This window comes from Penicillium angulare (assembly GCF_028827245.1).
Source record: "Penicillium angulare strain IBT 27051 chromosome Unknown utg000009l_segment0_segment0, whole genome shotgun sequence".
Classification (NCBI taxonomy): domain Eukaryota; kingdom Fungi; phylum Ascomycota; class Eurotiomycetes; order Eurotiales; family Aspergillaceae; genus Penicillium; species Penicillium angulare.
Window position 1 is genome coordinate 80,216 of NW_026623168.1, and position 19,246 is coordinate 99,461.

Genomic DNA, 19,246 nt, shown 5'->3' on the forward strand with positions numbered 1-19,246 from the left:
AGAAGCTTATGAGGTTGGTTACGAGTCTCCAGAATTATTATATAAAGGTGCGAGAGTGGGTAACTCATACTAATGATTCTAAGATTCCGATGTCAGGATTGAGGTAGAGATGGGTTTAAGCTGGACGCATTTATGGACAAGATACCTTTCTGCAAGGTCAACTTCTTTAAATTCGTTTATAGAGCCCTTTTTGGATCCCAATATCGTTCCTGGTAATACTTTACACCGTAGATCGAAATTAATTTGACCGCTTGTATGTAGAGATTATATCTATGTTGTGATATAGAGTGTAGAGGCGGCTGCATCGGCATATAGGGCAATAAATATATATTCTTGGAGGTACCCGATCGTGATAGTTAAGGATCTATTCCTTCATCTTCAGGAGCTTGGACTTACTGTCCGAAAAAGATTGTCCATATATTTGAAATCCTTGTCTGTCATCTGCCATATACTGCGCGTCGCAGGTCAAAACAGTGACATCTAAAACAGTATCGCAGACCCAAAATAGCATTTTAAAAAGGGCTAGTGGTTGTTACGAAGCTGACTAAAGAATCTGTTGCACATTGGTGTATACTCTTTACTGCCTTTTTAGAGGTTCTTTTTTCTTCCCTGCTCCGCTGCCCCTAACCCTAATTTTCTTGAATCTCATTAACAGATCCTACGTATTTATATACAGTAATAGTAGGCTTTATAAAAAATACAGTGCCTTAAACTGGTTTCATGGCCAATAAAGATTTGTGTATTTACCTCTTTATTATATAATATATATGCTTACTCGACTGCTGGATTTGCTATAAAAGGTCCTCTGATTGAAGTAGATAGAGCTCTTTATCACATATGACCCAGTGGTCTACTTTGTTTTGTAAAATATGCTATTAATTTATTCACTTTTTGAAGAGGAACCTGGTTCTTGATAAAATAGGGAGGGACTTTCCGATTAGTATATAAGCGTAGTGTAATATTTGTAGGTGAAGATTCTGGCTTACTAGTCCCGTTGATAGATTTAGTAGATCCTTCTATTAATGATTGGATCGATTGGTCTTCTGAGTTAGAATTATCTCTAGTGGGGCTAGTCCTGGAGCGTTTTGAGTTTGTCATCGCTAGATCTCTTATGGGTTCCTGTTGGTTAAGATACTTAAAGAACCTGGGATAGCGAGGTATTAGTAATATATCTTTGGAATTTTTTGGAATTTCCTTTGAATAAGATATTATTTAAGAAGGATATAGATCATGTCACGGGATTCCTGAATCCCCTCGGGTACGACTCGGGTGCGATTTATGGCCGCTCCGCAGGCGAATCTACCTCGATACACCCGCTTATGCATAACGGCCCTAAGCCCTAGCAATATAAGAACACACGAACAATAGCTACAATTCTTGTTCCACAAGAATCAGTCTGTGTATCAACTATTCTATTTGATCTCTACCATCCGATATCCTTACCTAGTCACAGGTCTCTAGCATGACAACTTAAATTACAGATCACAATATATAGATATATATACAGTCAACTCTCAGTTATTGCACACCGACTTATTACACACTCCCGCATATGAGACACAGTTTGCTTGGATGGACCCACTTTTTTTGATTTTATATACAAATCTCCCGCTTATTTCACACTCACCTTTTCACATAACTTTTCAGCTGAGTTATCTGCTTAGTTATCAATATCGACTAATCAGAATGTCTAAAAAGCCTAATCTTCTACTCCTACTATACATCAGACCAGCCATATAAGCTACCCTACTACTACCAAAACGTAGCCGATTAGATATATCAGACATACAGAAGCAGACATTACATACCTTTTGGTCTAATTCTAACCCTAAACCGACCTAATCTATATATATAGATTAGTTTCAGTCCCAATTTAACTATAAGATTAATCATACATCAGTCTCAAGAATTCTTTTATCCTAATATAAATATCTTAATACAGGGCCTACAGGGTTAAATATATATACTTCCTTATCTTTTTAGCCTATATTAGACTAAAAGCTCTCTAATTAGACTATTAGATATATTAATAGTAATTATCTAATCACTAGCTCTTTAATTCAGATTAAAGCAAATAAGTTTTAGTCTCGAATCCCTAAATATTAAAATCAATAAAAACCTACTTTCTCGGAAAGTTGGCTTATATGCTTTAAAAACTAATATAATCTACAATATTATACTTTCTATAGAGAAGCTACTTCAGTCCTATCTTCTATTTATAATAAGATGAAAAGGATTCGTCTGATATACGATCAATATAAACTATCTAAGATATACAATATGGATAAAACTAGTCTATTCTGGCGATAAATACTAAATAGGGGTCTTTCTAATAGAAAAATTACCGGAAAAAAGAAAGATAAGACTCGAATCTCTCTTATTATAATAATAAATATAGATAGTTTAAACCAAATACCTTTATAATTAATTAGAAAAGTAAAAACACTATATACTCTCCGAGAAGTTAATCTCTAAAATTTAGGATATATCTAGTATTCGAATAAAAAAGTATAGATATATCAAAATATTATAGTAAAATGGTTATATACTTTTTATAAGTATATTCCTTTATATAAGAAAGCACTACTACTTTTAGATAATACTTCTCTATATATTACTAACCTAAAGTCTACCCCGCTACCTACCTATATCAAGGTTCTTTTTTTCCTAGTAAACACAATATCTATTTATCAACCGTTAGATCAAGGAATCATTTAAAATTTAAAACACTATTATCGGAAGAAATAAATAAAATAGATAATTACTATTATTAATCAAGGTCTTAACCCATATATTCAGATAAATATCTCCTATATACTATTTTAGATCACTTAAGTTTAGAAGAGCTCAGTATTAGATCAAACAATTAAGAATTATTTTATTAAAAGCTCTTTGATTCGTCTAAACTCTAAAGATCAGACCAAAACTAATTCTGAACTATATCCTCCAACTTCTAAGCCAGGGTTGACTAGTAAGATTCAAACTCTATACAATAAAACAATTAAGAAGCTTAGTCATAATAATATTATACTATTTAATCAATTCTTAAATCCAATAGAGGAAGATATTGTTAAAGATAAGACCGATAGGCAAGATAAGACTGATAGGTAAGATAAGACCGATAGGTAAGACATATATATTGATACAGAGAGCTCGGAAGCACAAGATATTGAAGAAAACGGCCCACTACTAGAGATATTATCTAATTCTAAGGTCATGGTTTATCTACAGGGTATATTACTATAGGCTGGAAACAAAGAAAAGAGCACATCTAACCATATACATCAGATTAAGAGCTTAATCAGTGATTTCAGCCGAATTCAGATAGAAGAGAAGCGTCAGGTGACCTTAGAGGATATAGGATAGAAGCTTAAATAGGCAATAGGGCTTAGGGCTAGCTGACCAATTGATTACATAATTCTCTCATCATTGCACCTCCCGCCCATTGCACACAATTTTCCTTGGATAGAAGGGTGTGCAATAACTGAGAGTTGACTATATTTAAAGATATTGTTTAAAAATAAGATAAAAGGCTTAGAAGCAAAAATACTATTTGAGGCTATACCCTGATACAAATTTTATAGTCATATATAATTTACTTGACATTTTGATTTTTACGAATTTTTATGAATTTTATACAGACTTGGTAAGCCTCTTGGCGGGCCTATAGGCGGGCTGGGGTACAGGGGGCCCAGCCCAACGGGCAGGGGCCACGGGCAGCCAAGCCCGCCCAAACCCGCCCGTCTGCCAGGTCTAGGCCCGTGACACCCTGACACTGTTGCAACCACCTCTAAGCTGATTCATCGAGGTTTTACTGTTCCTGGGAGCTGAATCTGCTCCTAGAGGTCTGCTATAGATTCCCAGGACCGGCTGGAGCGAGTCCAGGAATGTATTAGCATTTCCTAATTAGGATTAGTGTTACTGTGACCAAAACCAAGAGATGCGCTAATCCTCATTTGAACACAGGAACTAAAAGCTTTGCATAACGACTGTCTGTATCAATATATTGTGGAAGGCACCTGCATAAGGGCAGATCACCTTGTCGACTTCATAACAGAATTTCTATCTTCACCCATAAGCAGTGCTTGAGAAGTTACAAAATAAGCTAAACCCGCTCGCTTCATATCCCCAATAAACTTGAGCCCCGGAACAAGTTGCAAATCTTTGCCTCCGCGGTGTTTCTGCAAGAAAGCCACCATCTCAGGGATGTCAATGCGAACATGGCAATAATGGTGAATAAATTCCAACGGCGATCCAGGGTGTTTCGAGCCATTCATCAGATTCGCAGTAAGCTCAGTAGCGGCTGTATGGACAGGAGTCATCTCGAAATGGCCGGTCGTGCTGCCAAAGTCAGGCATACTTGAAAGATTGTCGACGAAGCTGACGAAGTATTGCAGTGCTTCTGTCAGGACATCATTGTTCGCGGGGTTTTTAGCTGGTACGAAACGATGAATGGAGGCAGGAACGCCAAGTTCTGATGCGGCGTGCTCGAGAATTTGCTCACATGCCCATCGAGACGAAATGTAGCCGTTTGACCCATCGGCGGGTGGAGTGTGCTTTGCTACTGAGCCTGCAGGGCTGTCGGCACTTTCCTGTGATAGGACACCTGCACTAGACACGTAATCGATTGGGATTTGGCGAGCTGCTGCCATTTGGACCAATAATTTTGTAGTTGTCACATTGTTGGAGCGGAGCAGACTGTAGTTGTCCCAGAAGGACCGCGCTGCGGCCATGTGCAATATCACGTCAACGTCACCGGCTAAAGATGTAAAGGTCTCTTTTCCAAGACCAAACCATTCTTCGGTAAGGTCACCACCATGAGTGACGATCTTGGGTGATGTGACGGCTAGGCGACGAGGTGTGTTGCCTGGTTTGTCGCGAAGGCCGATGCAGTGGATTTTGGATACATCTTCTCGGGCAATGAGTTCGGCCAATATATCCTTACCGAGGAAGCCTCCTGCGCCAGTGATAAGTACCACTTTGTCAGTCGTTCTAAGCGGTTGGCGACTGGTGAGCTCTGTCATGTTCAAATTGCTTTCCAAAGCAGTCTCTTTCTCCCAGTCTATTAGGTCGACAGTCAAGCTCTTTTCAATCTTCTGCGACATTTCATTGAGAGTACCGGCATCAAGCAGATCAAAAAGCCTCACTGTGACGTTGAAATGTTGGCGGATGCGGGATTGAAGGCGAACGATAAGCAATGAGTTTCCACCAACGGTGAAAAAGCTTGTTGAAGGCCCGATGTCGAAGGCTACATCCGCTGTGTTAAGCACATCAAGCCAGAGTTGTCGAAGCTCTAGCGCTGTGTTCGACAACACTTCTGTGGTGCTCTCATCGGTAGATTTGGACTTCTGAGGAATTGGAAGAGCCTTGAGTGCTTTGCGGTCTGTTTTTGAATGATTGTTCAAAGGCATTCGATCCAATGGAATGGCCATCACGGGAACCATGTATTGAGGTAGCCGTGCCACGTACACTAATCCGGCTACCCCGAATTAGTGTCCCCCACCGTAAAGGAAAATATCACCGTAAGGGAAAAAATCTCTTCACCCACCCCATTCCATCAATTTCACATCCTTAACTATGGCCGATTTCTATGAAAATAAGGAATATTGTATAGAAGAGGCTATTAGATATATCTCTACCCTTGAAAAGCCAAATTTATCGCACATTGCTGAGGAATATAGGATTTCGCCTAAAGTTTTGTGGACTCGCGTCCGTAAAAATTCAATGCCTAGAAACCAACGAAAACCTACGAATAAGGCTTTAAATGATACGCAGGAAGCTGCTTTGATACATTAGATCAAGTTATTAGACAATATATTTATTCTATTAACACCAAATATTATAGAACAATAGGCAAATATAAGTCTTACTCAATCGGCAATACTAGATCGAATAGTTAGTAAAAACTAGGTCTATCGATTTATAAAAAGGTTCTCTAAAGATAATAATGATTCTAAGGATAGTTTTAGGCTAAGATATTAGAAAGTCACCGATTCAAAGAGAATAAGTAATAAAGATATCGCTATCCTACAGTATTAATATAATTTATTAGCTAATATTATAAACAGTATGTGTCACGGGATTCCTGAATCCCTTCGGGTACGATTCGGGTACGATTCATAGCCGCTCCGCGGGCGAATCTACTACGATACACCCGCTAATGCATGACTGCCCTAAGCCCTAGCAAGCTCTAGCAATATTAAAACGCACGAACAATAGCTACGATTCTTGTCCTGCAAGAATCAGTTCTATATATCAACTGTTCTATTTGATCTCTACCATCCGATATCCTTGCCTAGTCACAGGTCTCTAGCCTGACAACTTAGTAACCATTACAGTATGCCCGAGAGACTCATCTACAATTTTGATAAGACTAGCTTCCAGCTTGGCTAAAGACAAACCCAGAAAGTCTTTACATATTATTAATCAAAAATTCCTCGCCTCACCAGTAAAGAATATAGAGAGTAAGTAACAATCGCTAAGTGTATTATAGCTAATAGTTAGCAAATAGAACTACTTATTATCTTTAAAGAATATCATTAAATAAAGTTATAGTATAATACTAATTTACCCTAGAATTAGATAATAGGGTGGTTAGGGTAAAAAAGACTATATAATTAATAAACTTATAGTATCTTAGCTTAAAAGATTTAACTAAGAAATATAGTATCATATAAGACATAAAGAGTATAGAATTCTTCTTCTTAATAGTTATAGCTCCTATTTAACTATACAATTCTTAATATATACTAAATAGAAGAGGATAAAGATTTTTTACTTTCTAGTAAATAAGACTAATTATATTCAACCTCTAGATAGTAAGTCTTTTTTAGCTTATAAGGCCTATTTTCGTCAACAAAATAATCTTATTTCACAGTAGGGTAGTAGTATTATAGCCAACAAAAATTTATTTCTTAAAGATCTTATAGGCTTTAGAGATAAAGTTTTAATATAGTAAGTTTACTACAATTCCTTCTAAGAAAGAGACATTTATCTAGTTAATACTAAGATTATTTATAAGCTACTAGAAGATATACTTCCTCCGATTTTTAATATATCAATTAGCCTTCAGAATATACTATTACTACCCCCAGAAAATCTATTATCTTTAAGTCTTAAAAATATACCTTCAAAGATAATCAAAAACATTCAAAAACACCAACAAAAACTAGCTCCACTAATAGAATTAGATAGTATTACCCCTAAATTAAAATAGAGATTTAAGTAAGTCCTTACCGAGATAAATTTTTATATTAAGGCTATCTAGAATATATCAACTACAATCGTAAAAATAGCCCAAATTTAAGCCTTACAAGCTAAAAAAACTACTAAAAGATAATTATTAAACCTCAAAAATAATAGTATTCTATATGTAAAAGATACAAATCGATCTATTACTAAGCGGCGTAAGAAAGAAGATATAGTAGAGGAAAGACAAGTAGTAAGAGAGATTAAAAAATGCGATGTAAAGATATCTTCCTAAAGTCCTGTTAGAGGTTAAAATAGTATAGTATCTACAGAAATTCTTGGTGCGAATGGTGATGTAATTGGTTATCACAATACTTTTATTATGTAGTTAAAAATTGAAGATTTGGTGATTTTTTTCCCTTACGGTGATATTTTCCTTTACGGTGGGGGACACTAATTCGGGGTAGCCGGATTAGTGTACGTGGCACGGCTACATCGAGGTTCTTCAAAAGCTGGGCCAAGAATGCTTCGGCGTCGACAACTTGATGATTAGGCGCAAACACTACATGTGCGACCGTGACTGGGGGATCATCACCGCGCAATGTAACGGCAGATTCTTTCAGAGCGCCGCCGGATGATTTGATAATATTGCTTTCGATGTCGCCTAGCTCAATTCGTAGGCCGCGAATCTTTACCTGCGTGTCACCTGCAATACGATTATGGAACACCATTGCCCCATCTTCTTGAAGATGAGCGATGTCACCTGTTCGGTACATACGGGTCCAGCCTTTTGCGATATACTCTGGTGAGGCATATGGGTTTGGCATGAAGTGTTTGTCTGTCAGCTTCTGGTTGTCTAGATAGCCGAGGGACACGCCTGCACCGCCAATATACAATTCTCCTGGCATACCGAGGGGGACTGGCTTGCGATGATCATCAAGAATATAGGCTGAATAGTTAGGAAGCATGAAGCCACATGGAATACGGCCCACAGGTTGCGGTTCGCGATACATGACCTCCATCTTCGTGGACGAGATAGAAATTTCCGTAGGACCATAGGAGTTGAAGAATCGTAGATCAGGTAGATCCAGCTTTGCAAGACTCTTTGTGAGTGTTTCTGTCAGAGACTCACCACCCCCAAAGGTAAATCGCCAGTCAGAAGCCTGTTTGAGATTCTCATTACCATAATCGAGCCAAAGCGAGTACTCAGCAGGGGTGGCCTTGGTATACGTTATTCCTTCCTCATGAATAATCTTGGTGACCTCAATTGGATCTCCGCGTTTGTCCCATGGAACAATATAGACGGAACCCCCGTGAACCAGACCTGTGTACATCTGGTCTGAAGAATGATTGAAGGTGAAAGCACTTTGCTGGAGGACTCGCTCTGCGCTTAAACCCCATCGCCATGTGTATCCTTCAATCTCGTTGCAAAGACCCGCGTGTGTCACAACAATACCCTTGGGCTTGCCGGTCGACCCACTTATGTAAAGCAGTGCAGCAACAGCGTCCGCACGGGATGCATTAGGCACATTAATCGACTTGGAACCAATGTCTGATACGTTGATTACTTTCGCAGATGTTACATTAATATGTGGTACATCTTCGAGAGTGGTGGAGTCGACAAGAATCGCTGCTGGCTTGCAGCTACCTGCCACATCTGCAAGGCGAGAGAGCGGGTTGCGGAGATCCAAAGGAACGTATACAGCACCGATACGCATTATGGCCAACATAGAGCAGGGCCAATCGGCGGTAGCATCTTCAAATACAAGGACTCTTGAGTCCTGACCCACACCATTCTCTTGCAAGGACGCAGCGATAGCCTCAATCCGATCAGTCATCGTGCCATATGTGAAAACTCTTCCATGTCCATCTTTCAAAGCCACCCTATCTGCATTCTCTTTGGCTATCTGGTCAATACGGTGAGGAAGTGTGCCACCAGACCATGAGGATTCAAAATGGGGACCTTAAGTCTGTTAATATTCAGTTACACCAGGGCACAATTAGATAAAGGCACCCACCGTATCCAGCTTTGGCTGCACGTGTCAATTCGCCGTCACTGTGTAAGCTGGGCGTATGCAGCTACAAGGAGCTATCTGTCGCGAATGCTTCCAACAAATGCAGATATGTATTCAGTAGCAATTGTGCAGCCGTCTTGTCATAAAGATTGGACTGAGTGCGGAAAAGAACACGCGCACCGTCAGTGCTATCAGTTATATCCAGAGTCATATCGTATGCGGTACGGCCAGGATGAAGTTCCAAGAATTCGAATCGAGTGCTGCCAAATGACCATTTCTCCTGGTGGCCTTGACGATAGTCAAAGAAGCACTGGAATAAGGGGCTATAGGACGATGACCGTGGTACATTGAGCTCCTTGAGCAAAATATCGAAGGGGACATTGGAGTGTGTCAAGGCTTCCAATGACTTTCCTCGCGATTCCTGGACTCCCATAGAAAACGATTGATTGTCATCGCGTTTGAATTGTAGCGTAAGGAGATTAAGGAGTAATCCAATGGTTCCCGCAACGTCCGCGCTGATTCTGTTGGCATCTGCAATACCAATTGTTATGTCTTCTGCATCGGTAAAGCGGAAGAGCATAGCCTTGAACGTAGCAAGATAGAAATGGAAGGTTGTCGCGTGATTGACTCTAGCAGCTTCTCGAATCTTGTTTATTAGCTCTGAACCTATTCTGCAGTCAACTTGATGCACGTTAAAGGAATCGAGCGGCATCCTTGATGTTGCAATTGACATAGGGAGAAGAGGCAGAACTGGATGCCCGTTTGGAAACTCCTTTTTCCAGTATGCAATATCTTCGTCAAATGCACCGCTCTCAAACGCAGCTCGTTGTGAGCGTGAGATTTCTGGAACCTGGCATGGGGGTGGACTGAGAGGTTGCCTCTGATAAGCCTTTTCAAGATCAGCGAGGAAGTTTTGCAAACTGACACCATCCATAAGAATATGGTGGTAGTTGAAAAGAAGGTAATGCTCCGATGGGGAAAGGGTCAGTAAGATCAGCCTCATCAGATTGCCACTAGAGAGATCAAATGGGACTTGTTTCATAGCAGCATATTCAATTTCAACGTCCTCAACTCTGTTGATCTTCTTCTGCTCAAGTCTTATGAGCGACGTAGGCAACACCTTCTGATACGCTAGATCGGCCTCTTTCTCGTGAGGCACGAAGCATGTACGTAATGACTCGTGTCTATTGGTAACCAGACGAACGGCTCGCTCAAGATCTCCAACACGCAAATTTCCAGTTATGCGGAAATAGAACGTGACGTTGAATGTTGTTTGGTCGTCTATCAAAAGCCCGAGAAACCAGAATCGAGACTGAGGGAACGATACTAGCTCTTTCTTCACAAAGTCAGGGGATCTAGCTACGGGCTTCTCTGAGTCGGCAAGGGTAGCTAGATCAATTGAAGACGTGACTTTGGACAGGGCTGTTGCTGGGGTACTAGTCGGTGATCCATCGCTTGGTGATGTTGACTCTGGAGAGGCAGAAGTATTTGTACTCCAATTGCGAGATGATTCAAATTGGGCAACAGGGACCGGGGCCGATGATTTGGGCTCCGAAACGGGAGTCTTGGTTTTGATTTCTTCGGACTTTGGCTTGCCCGAGCCTGTACCTTCGAAAATGGGGAGAATACCTTCCGGTAGCTTTTCGAGGGCCAGCTGACATAGGTCAGTGACTGAAGGACCGCCTAGGACCTTAAGCACAGGAATATCGGTCTTGAGCTCTTTCAAGAATCATCCACGAATCTCCACGGCGACCAAAGAGTCAATTCCAAGCTCAACAAGCGGAATGTCATGGCCCACTTGCCCACCAGCAAGTCTGGAAATCATTGCTACCTTGGCGGAGAAGGATTCTACAGACAATTAGTTTAGTGAATGCAGCGAGTAAGGTTCCGGGGGAATGGTATGTTACCTTTCAAGATTTCGAGCCCGTCTGCTAAGCTTGCTGCTTCAGCTAGCTGATCATGGACTGGAAGAGGGCTTCTCTTGTTGTTGGGATCAGTATTAGCGGAGTTCGATCCCCAAATCACCTTGTGCTGCAAGCGGGGATCCTCAATCCACATTACTGGGGGCTCCTCCTCTTCTTGGACGGTACGGCAGCCCGTAGTAACAACAGGATTTCGGCCGGATTTGGGACGACCAGCGTGGATAGCTTCTGCGAGAAGCTGATGTAAGTCCGCCTGAGATATAGCCATGAAGCCATACCGAATCAACTGCTCTCTAGCCGACTCTCCAGCACGGTCCATAATCCCAAGGCCGATGATGGAACCAATATCGAGAGAAGTTGCTGCAAGACCACGTTTCTGTCTTTGGCCGACAAGGCCAGTCATATAAGCATTTGCAGCCGTATAATTGCACTGCCCACTATTGCCGAGAACGGATGTGAGGGATGAGAAAACGATAAAGAAATCCAGGTCGGTATCACCGAGAACTTCATCAAGATTCTTGGTACCAAGCACTTTGGGCTTCATCACCTTGTCTAGAATTTCGTGTGTCATTTCAGAGAACGGAGCATCATGGAATAATGCTGCACCATTTGCGACTCCGGCAATCGGTGGGTAGTTGGCTCTAAGATCACTGAAAACCCTTTCAACATCTTCTTTCCTTGTTACATCCCTAGAAAAAATTTAGCATACTCTGAACTCGCGAGCGAGGCTTTGATATACTTACATGGAAATGAACCTCACAGTAGTACCATGTCCTTCCATCTCAGCTTGCCACTCTGGGTCCAGTTTGGGATTTCGACTGATCAGACAAATGGAGCCAGCTCCATTGAGAGACATCCATTGAGAAATGGAACGACCAAGCTCTCCAGATAGACCTACCAAGACGTAGGTCTTATCCCCAAAGAAGAGTTGAGCGGCATTGATAGGTCTGACCAGAACGGAGATAGTTTTATCCAACGTCCAGTCGATGACGCTAACTGGAGATTTAACCATGAGCTCATCACTCAGTTCGGTGAGACGAATGCTAGGGCCTGGGATCTCGCTTGATGCATATTCCTTTGCATCTTGAACGGCATTCTCCAAGATTCTCAACAAGTTCTCCCTATCTCCACCCAGCAAAAGCCCCTCGTGTTTGAACAAAGCAGAAGCGGTCAATGTCCTGCAATTGGGTGGCAGAGAACCGTGGATTACGGAGCATGCTTCTTGATTCTCTACATCACTAGAAAGGTCAAGGAAGTGTGTAGTGTGAGGTGAAATGGCCTTTCTAGCCACATGGCGAGACGCCCAGGGAGCAATCCGAGTCCATCCTGGCTTCTCTGTCGCGTCCGCATTCGTGAATTTGATATCGACTTTTGAGACGGCAGCGTGTTGTGTCAATACACATCCAAATGGTTCATTTTCATCTAAACCATGGATGAGCAAGTGACTGTTGCCAGGAATAGCAGAAAGGAGGGCACGGGCGATGAGGCGTCTGGCGACAGCCGAAAGTAAGGTGGATAAACATTCCTTCTGCCATTCTGCAGCCACACGAACGAGTGGTCTGAAGATCGACGAGTTCTCTTCTGACAGTGTAATCATCAAAGCTCCACTGTCTTCTTCCACACCAGCCCCAAGGAACAGTGAGATTTCTGGGGTAACGCGGATGGCAGCCAGAATAGAATACATTGCACGGACGATACTTTCGTCGGCTCGAGAGACAGGTAGAATAGACTGTTCTAATAGAATTGAGGATTCTTCAACCCCTTGTGATACAAGAACGGAACAGGAGGTTGGGTCCACTTTCTTCGTTACCGCTCGGCGTAGAGAATTGATGCGAGCGTTTTGGTCAGCCTGCGGGAGAAGGCGTGGGATCGTCAAGTCTCCTTTCTCCACATATATCTCAGGCTCGCTTGACCATAATACCTTGGATTGAAGGTTCGTTCAGTATCTCGCAATTGCTTCAATACTGCGAGTCTGAGAACAGCCTCACAGATGATTCGAGGAGCCGCATTATCGGTACTGTCCAGGTCAAGAAACTGCATAGACAAGTGCGGCATCTCATAGGCGATTGAACGACCAAATCCAATACTTGAATTGTGATATGGCTCATCTGCCCTGGCGCCTTCGGTTACCCATAAAATGCTGCCTGCAAGCTCGAATAGACACTTTAGGCCTTCAACCTTCTCTGGGGAGACGTCACGGAAGATAGGATCATCGATGTCGGCAAGATTTATGAAAGTTGAGACGGACGAGATCTCATCATCATCGGTTGGAAGGCTCTCGAGCACAGTGATTTTTCTGAAGAATCTCACGAGCATGTCATTGATGTCTTCTGCAAAGCGGGCTGATTTTAGAGAGTGGTTTCCGACGATCACCAATTCATCCAGAGGAGCGGGTAACGGAGCAGAGAGTGGCTTTCGTAAGAAATTGATTCGATTATCAGAAGCCTGGCTCATGTTAACAAAAGAGTGGAAGCCATCAGCGTCGGTTTCGGGTGCCATACTGTCAATCCCAGAGAAACCCGCTGCGCGAAGAGAATTAAGCCACCGAGCGCTTCGTCCTGAACTTTGTTTGAAGTCATCCTTCTTCTTCGTAGGGATCCCAGAAGCTAATAAGTAGCCCCCGTGTTTCAGAAGTAGGCGGATGTTTTCAAAGGTAGCTTGCAAAGCAGAGCTATCTAGGAAGGCATTGGAGGCAACAACCACATCATATGAGTTCTCATCGAACCCTTGCGAGGATGGTTTGATGAGAGGATCAAACTGCTTGAAGACAAGTTTTTGTTTTGACGCCTTGACAGAATCGGCTGCCTTCTCAGTGGACTCAATTGAAACTTCAGTGTAAGTATATGACGACAGCTTCCCTTCAACCATTTCTAGGATTTTATCCGCCGCATACCTCTCTGCAGAGCCTATTTCAAGGATCTTGGCATGTGGATACCGATGGATAATCTTTTTAACAGTGCTACCCAATGATTGAGCAACCGCGGCGATTTCCTTTTCTCTACTCAACGAACGATCCGCATCAAGGATCATGGTCACATCGGGTTCCATGGGACCATAGACTGTTGTTGAGAACATGGGGCGGTCATCGTCTGCCGTTGCTGGAGAGAAAGGCTTCATTGATAGTCCCTCCACCTGGATCAGAGTCTCCTGACCGTCGTCTGCAAAGACATCCACACTGCTTACCATAGAGAGGGAGTCGGATTCGTGCAAGACCGCATAAACCGCGAGGTCCGTTGAAGAGCTTGGGAGCGAGGCACAGAGCTCCGGATTCACGCGAATGGATTGGATCGAGGTCGGCATATGAAGCGACCATAGCTGCTGATCTCCTGGACTCATACAGGCAAGGAAAGAGGCTTGAAATGCCACATCAAGCATTGTTGGATGGACTATAAAAGTTTCATCATCCTCATCATATCCGTAACTAGATACTTTGCCAAAAGCCTGGTTCAGTCTTCTCTTGGTTGATTTCAACGTCTTGAAGGGACCGTTGTAGCCGTAGCCAAGCTGGTACAAGGAGGCATAGAACTCCTCAGCATCGATATCTGTCATATTATTCTCACTGAGTGGCTTGGATGATAGATTAGAAAATGATGGTTCTCCATAAACAACAGTAACATGTCCTTGAGACACTAAGTCCATCTCCACTGTGCCGGTATTCGGGCAGGAGTAAACAGAGAAATCCGCAGTGTGTTTCTTTCCAGGAAATTGTTCCCCCATTATACCGGTAAGGGTCACCAGTGTCTCCACTGCAAAACTCGGCCCATCATCAAAAGTGACTGCTTTGTCGATTGTAAGATTTTCGATCTGCAAAACCTTTACATTGTTCCCTTGAGCAAGCTTGAGCGCCGCCTCAAATGCCATCGCTACATATCCGGCGGCTGGGAAAACTGTCTGACCCTGTAGTTGATGCCCATCTAGCCATGGTATTTCATTGGATTTGAGGAAGTTGGTCCATCGTAAATCACGGTCGGTGTTATTAGGCGACGGAACGCCTAGCAACTCGTGGAATGCATGACCGCGCGTTTCGATCTTTTTTGATAAACGCGACTGGTACCAATACGCCCTGCTATGATCCCATTGGTAGATTGGAAGATTGATAACCAGTGAGGGGGCTTCAGAACCAGGGTACATCAGTTTCTCGCAGGTCTGAAAGTCAACCGCACTGGGTCCGAGATGCGTCCATATGAATCCCAATGCATCCTGGAATGCTTCTAGATCATTAGCTTTGCGCTTAAGAGCTCCACTATATGGAAGGGATATTTGCAGATCTGAAAGAGTTTGTACGGCAGGGCCTCTGAGTGCCGGATGATGTCCAACTTCGAGTGCAAGGTTCAACTTGTTTGCATTGGCCGCGCCTTTGACGGCATCAGCGAAAAGGACTGTGTTGACCATATTATCGTTCCAGTACGTATCACCAAGTGAATTGTTTGGTTCCATTCGCTCGCCATGCTTAACGCTTGAGTACCAGGTGCAGGATGTGGTGCGACTATAATTGATCTGAATACCACATGTTTGTAGAGATCGAATATAACGTTCGTTACACTGTAGCATATGATGGGAGTGATATGCAGTATCCACAACCAGAAGCCTCGTGAACTTTTTCTCTTCTTCGAAGACTCGCTTTGCGTGTGAAATAGCATCAGTATCACCGGAAAGTGTAAGACTAGCAGCTGAGTTTTGAGCAGCAATCTTGACGCGTCTCCTAAGTGCAGGAAATTCAGAAGCTGTTCTGCATCTTCCCAAGAGGTCCCAACTGCCATCATAGCACCCTTCTGACCCTTGGGACCACGGGCATATTTGGCATACAGGCCCCTGTAATATGCGATCCTAATAGCATCATGGGCCGAGATAAAGTCTGCAGCATACGCGGCTGCAATTTCACCTGATGAATGACCCACTACAGCCTGGAATGTGATACCTGCGCTGCGTAGAAGGTCCACCAGTACTACCTGAATAGCTGTACACAAGGGCTGCGAAAGAGCAGCCTCGTTGAGGCGTGAGGATGAAGCGTCAGCGCACAGTTGATCCCCAATCCGCCACGCCGGTCGGTCGGCCTCGGGCAGCGTCGCGAGAGAGGCATCGAGATCCCGAATCGTTTGCCGCACGGTTTCTGATGTTAAGATCAAATGAGCAGCCATTTCTGCCCACTGCGCCCCTTGCCCGGTGAAAACGCCAATTATTTTAGGGCCTGCAGAACCCGACCGAGTGCCAATGGGCGAGCCAGGGTTCGCCTTCGCTTGTGCAAGTGAATCTTCAATTTTAGAGACCAAATCCTGGATACTGTTCGCTGAAAATGTTTTCGTAAATGGCAATATGGAACGGCGTGACTGAAGCGTCCATGCTAAGTCATCTAGGTTGATATGCTCGCCAGCCTTCAAGTAGCTAGCATAGGCATCTAAATTGGCGTTTAAAGACCATTCACTTGATGCTGAGAATGGAAATGTCTTGAAAATAGACTTCCGATCAAGGTTATTCGCAATTTTTGTGAATGGTTTGTATTGTTCCACAATCGCATGACCATTGGTGCCGCCAAACCCTATGGGTATAATTTAGCTTAAAGACCTCTAACACATGTGGGAAATGAAGTCACCGACCGAAACTATTGATACTTGCTCGTCGAGGCACACCGTCTGGTAGTTTAGGCCATGGAATAAGAGAATTTGGAACGCAAAGATTGCTGCAATGCTGTGCGACCTCTTCATTCATTTGGTTCAACAGCATATTTAGAGGAATAAAACCGTTCTGTATGGCTTGGGAGGCTTTCAGGACCCCAGCCAACCCAGCTGTACCTTCAGTATGACCAATAATAGTTTTCACTGACCCAACGTATAAGGGATTTCCGTGTATCGGCTGGCGTCCAAGGCATTGATTGATTGCCGAGGCTTCTCGAGGGTCACCAGCTTTAGTACCAGTCCCATGGGCTTCGAAGAATTGCGGCCAATCCCTCGGGTCTTTTATATCTAACCCAGCCTTTGTATATGTTGATTTAATGAGATCTGCCTGGGCTTCGGAACTGGGAACGGTGAGTCCCGTTGATTTGCCGTCCTGATTGATCCCAGTCTGACGGATAAGACATTCAATATGGTCGCCATCCGCAATAGCATCACTCAATCTCTTGAGGACGACGGCCGCAATGCCGTCAGCTCGGGCATAGCCGTTTGCACTGGCATCCCACATACGCGATTGCCCAGTTGGAGACAGCAAGTTCATCTTGCTCTCGCCCACAAATTGCTCTATATCGAGATAAGTCAGTATGAAACGAACGGTTCTAGCTTTTCCTAAGTATATTAAGGCCGTTTGAGTCTTTACGTACCTGGTCCCAAGAGTAATTCTGTTCCACCGGCGATAGCTACTCGAGACTCTTCCTGACCGAAGTGATTGAACACTTTGGTGCAGCGCAACCATGCTGGAGGAACACGCCGTATCGATGCTCATTGATGGTCCGTGCCAGTCGAAGAAGTACGAGATACGGTTTGCTAGAATGGCACGCGAAGTTCCGGTGGAGAAGTAAGTGGGCATGCTGTTGATATCTCGAAGTATAATGTCGCTATAGTCGACGGACATAGTGCCCACGTAGACAGCGGTGTCTGATCCACGGAGCGTATCGATACGATGGCCTCCTGATTCAAGAGCCTCATAAACAACCCCCATAAGCAAGCGTTGTTGAGGATCTGCTCGTTATTAGTGATCAGCTAAATACTTGATGGCTTCATCGCATTTTCTTTTTCCAAAGTCTAGTAGAACAATAATGAGAGAGTGTAAAGGGATGTTACCGATAGATTCAGCTTCATTGGGACTGATGTTAAAGAAAGTGGCGTCAAATGCACCAACGTCCTCGTCAAGCATGTACGCACGCTGTACATTTGTTGTTCCGTGATGCGTGCCTTTAGGGAGATAGTACCCCTTCAGCTCAAATCTCTCATTGGGGGGCTCTTTCGAGACATCCCTAGGCTTCTGCAGAAGCTTCCATAGTGCGGAAGGGGAACTCGAGCTTCCCGGGAAGCGACAACCGCTACCTACTATAGCGATCGGCTCAGGCTGAGATTGCACCATGATAAATAATGTTCGCTGCTGATCTTACAGTTCTGCCTTCAAAAAAAGCAATGAATACCATGGACGGATTCGATTCTGTTGCGTAGAATAGGTATGGCGGCACAAGTCTTGCCAATATGGCGAGGCGATGTTCAGATGAAGTGTCAACTTTCAAACGATAAAATGAAGTGTGGTTCTCTGATATCTATTCCCAACAATCAATTTAGCTAACCTTGGTAGATTGGCCAGCATGTAATACACCGAATTTTGGCCACCAAGCCAAACCTTAAAAATTGTGGCGGTATTGATAATATTCGGGGTCTTAGACGAAGGATCAACTGCAGTCCAAAGAAATGCGTAATTCGTATCCAAACAACGACCTTCTCATTGATCGGAAGGCGCCCATGGTCTTGCTTGAGAGATCAGGAGGCTTGAGTCCGAGATAGTGCATCGCGGCTATCGGCCCCAGACTCACGGCTAGGCAGACTTAGGGAGCCTGTCTGGCACTCGGGTTTTCGGTCGCGTCAGTATTACAATTAACGCCATGCCTAAAACCCAGCTCGCAATTTTCTACGTGAATAAATGCAAAGGTGGGTCCTATCTGCGACTCTGCCCGAGCTATTGAGAGCAAGAGAAGTGACCGAATCATGCACCGAATCACGAACCGGATCACGCACTATCGCCATCACGGCAATGACTGTATGAGAGTCTATTTTCCAGTCCTGAAAAGAGTCTTTCGGAAAGTTCTCATGTGTCAACATCGTATCAACTTGTTTCAAACAGATCTGAGGAGTGCGACGCGCTGGATCGTGCTCGACGGTGACCGCGACTGTGGAAGCGCACTGATTCGGTACTAAAATGCTTGGCGCGTGGATTCGGTGGATTCCGGCGATCGGCAGCTTCGGGGCCGAAGTATAACAGCAACATCATTTATGCGATCACAAACTTGAGCCACCACTTAGCCAATTAGCTAGAAGAGGACCAGATTCTCATATCTTCCACCTTTGGAATGCGTGCAACGAGAGCATATGATTTCAATTATTTTCAAGTTCTCTCACAACTTCGGGATATAAAATATTCTGCAGTGCC

At 43.6% G+C, this 19,246-nt stretch overlaps 2 protein-coding genes across 2 annotated transcripts; both read right to left on the reverse strand.

Annotated features, from left to right (window-relative positions):
• Window positions 1-4,034: 4,034 nt before the first annotated feature.
• On the reverse strand, window positions 4,035-5,432 carry N7478_011582 (uncharacterized protein; the record flags this gene model as incomplete). The annotated part of the gene is made up of 1 exon (XM_056927796.1): window positions 4,035-5,432. The coding sequence occupies one exon, from the start codon at window positions 5,430-5,432 to the stop codon at window positions 4,035-4,037; it is 1,398 nt and encodes a 465-aa protein (XP_056773523.1).
• Window positions 5,433-7,479: 2,047 nt separating this feature from the next.
• N7478_011583 (uncharacterized protein) lies at window positions 7,480-18,178 on the reverse strand (the record flags this gene model as incomplete). Its single annotated transcript, XM_056927797.1, has 13 exons — window positions 7,480-7,487; window positions 7,613-9,151; window positions 9,207-9,221; window positions 9,384-10,886; window positions 10,941-11,051; window positions 11,111-11,814; window positions 11,869-13,046; window positions 13,091-15,827; window positions 15,932-16,661; window positions 16,720-17,358; window positions 17,439-17,531; window positions 17,596-17,796; window positions 17,899-18,178. 13 exons carry the CDS (start codon window positions 18,176-18,178, stop codon window positions 7,480-7,482), a joined length of 9,738 nt encoding a protein of 3,245 aa, XP_056773524.1.
• Window positions 18,179-19,246: the final 1,068 nt, after the last annotated feature.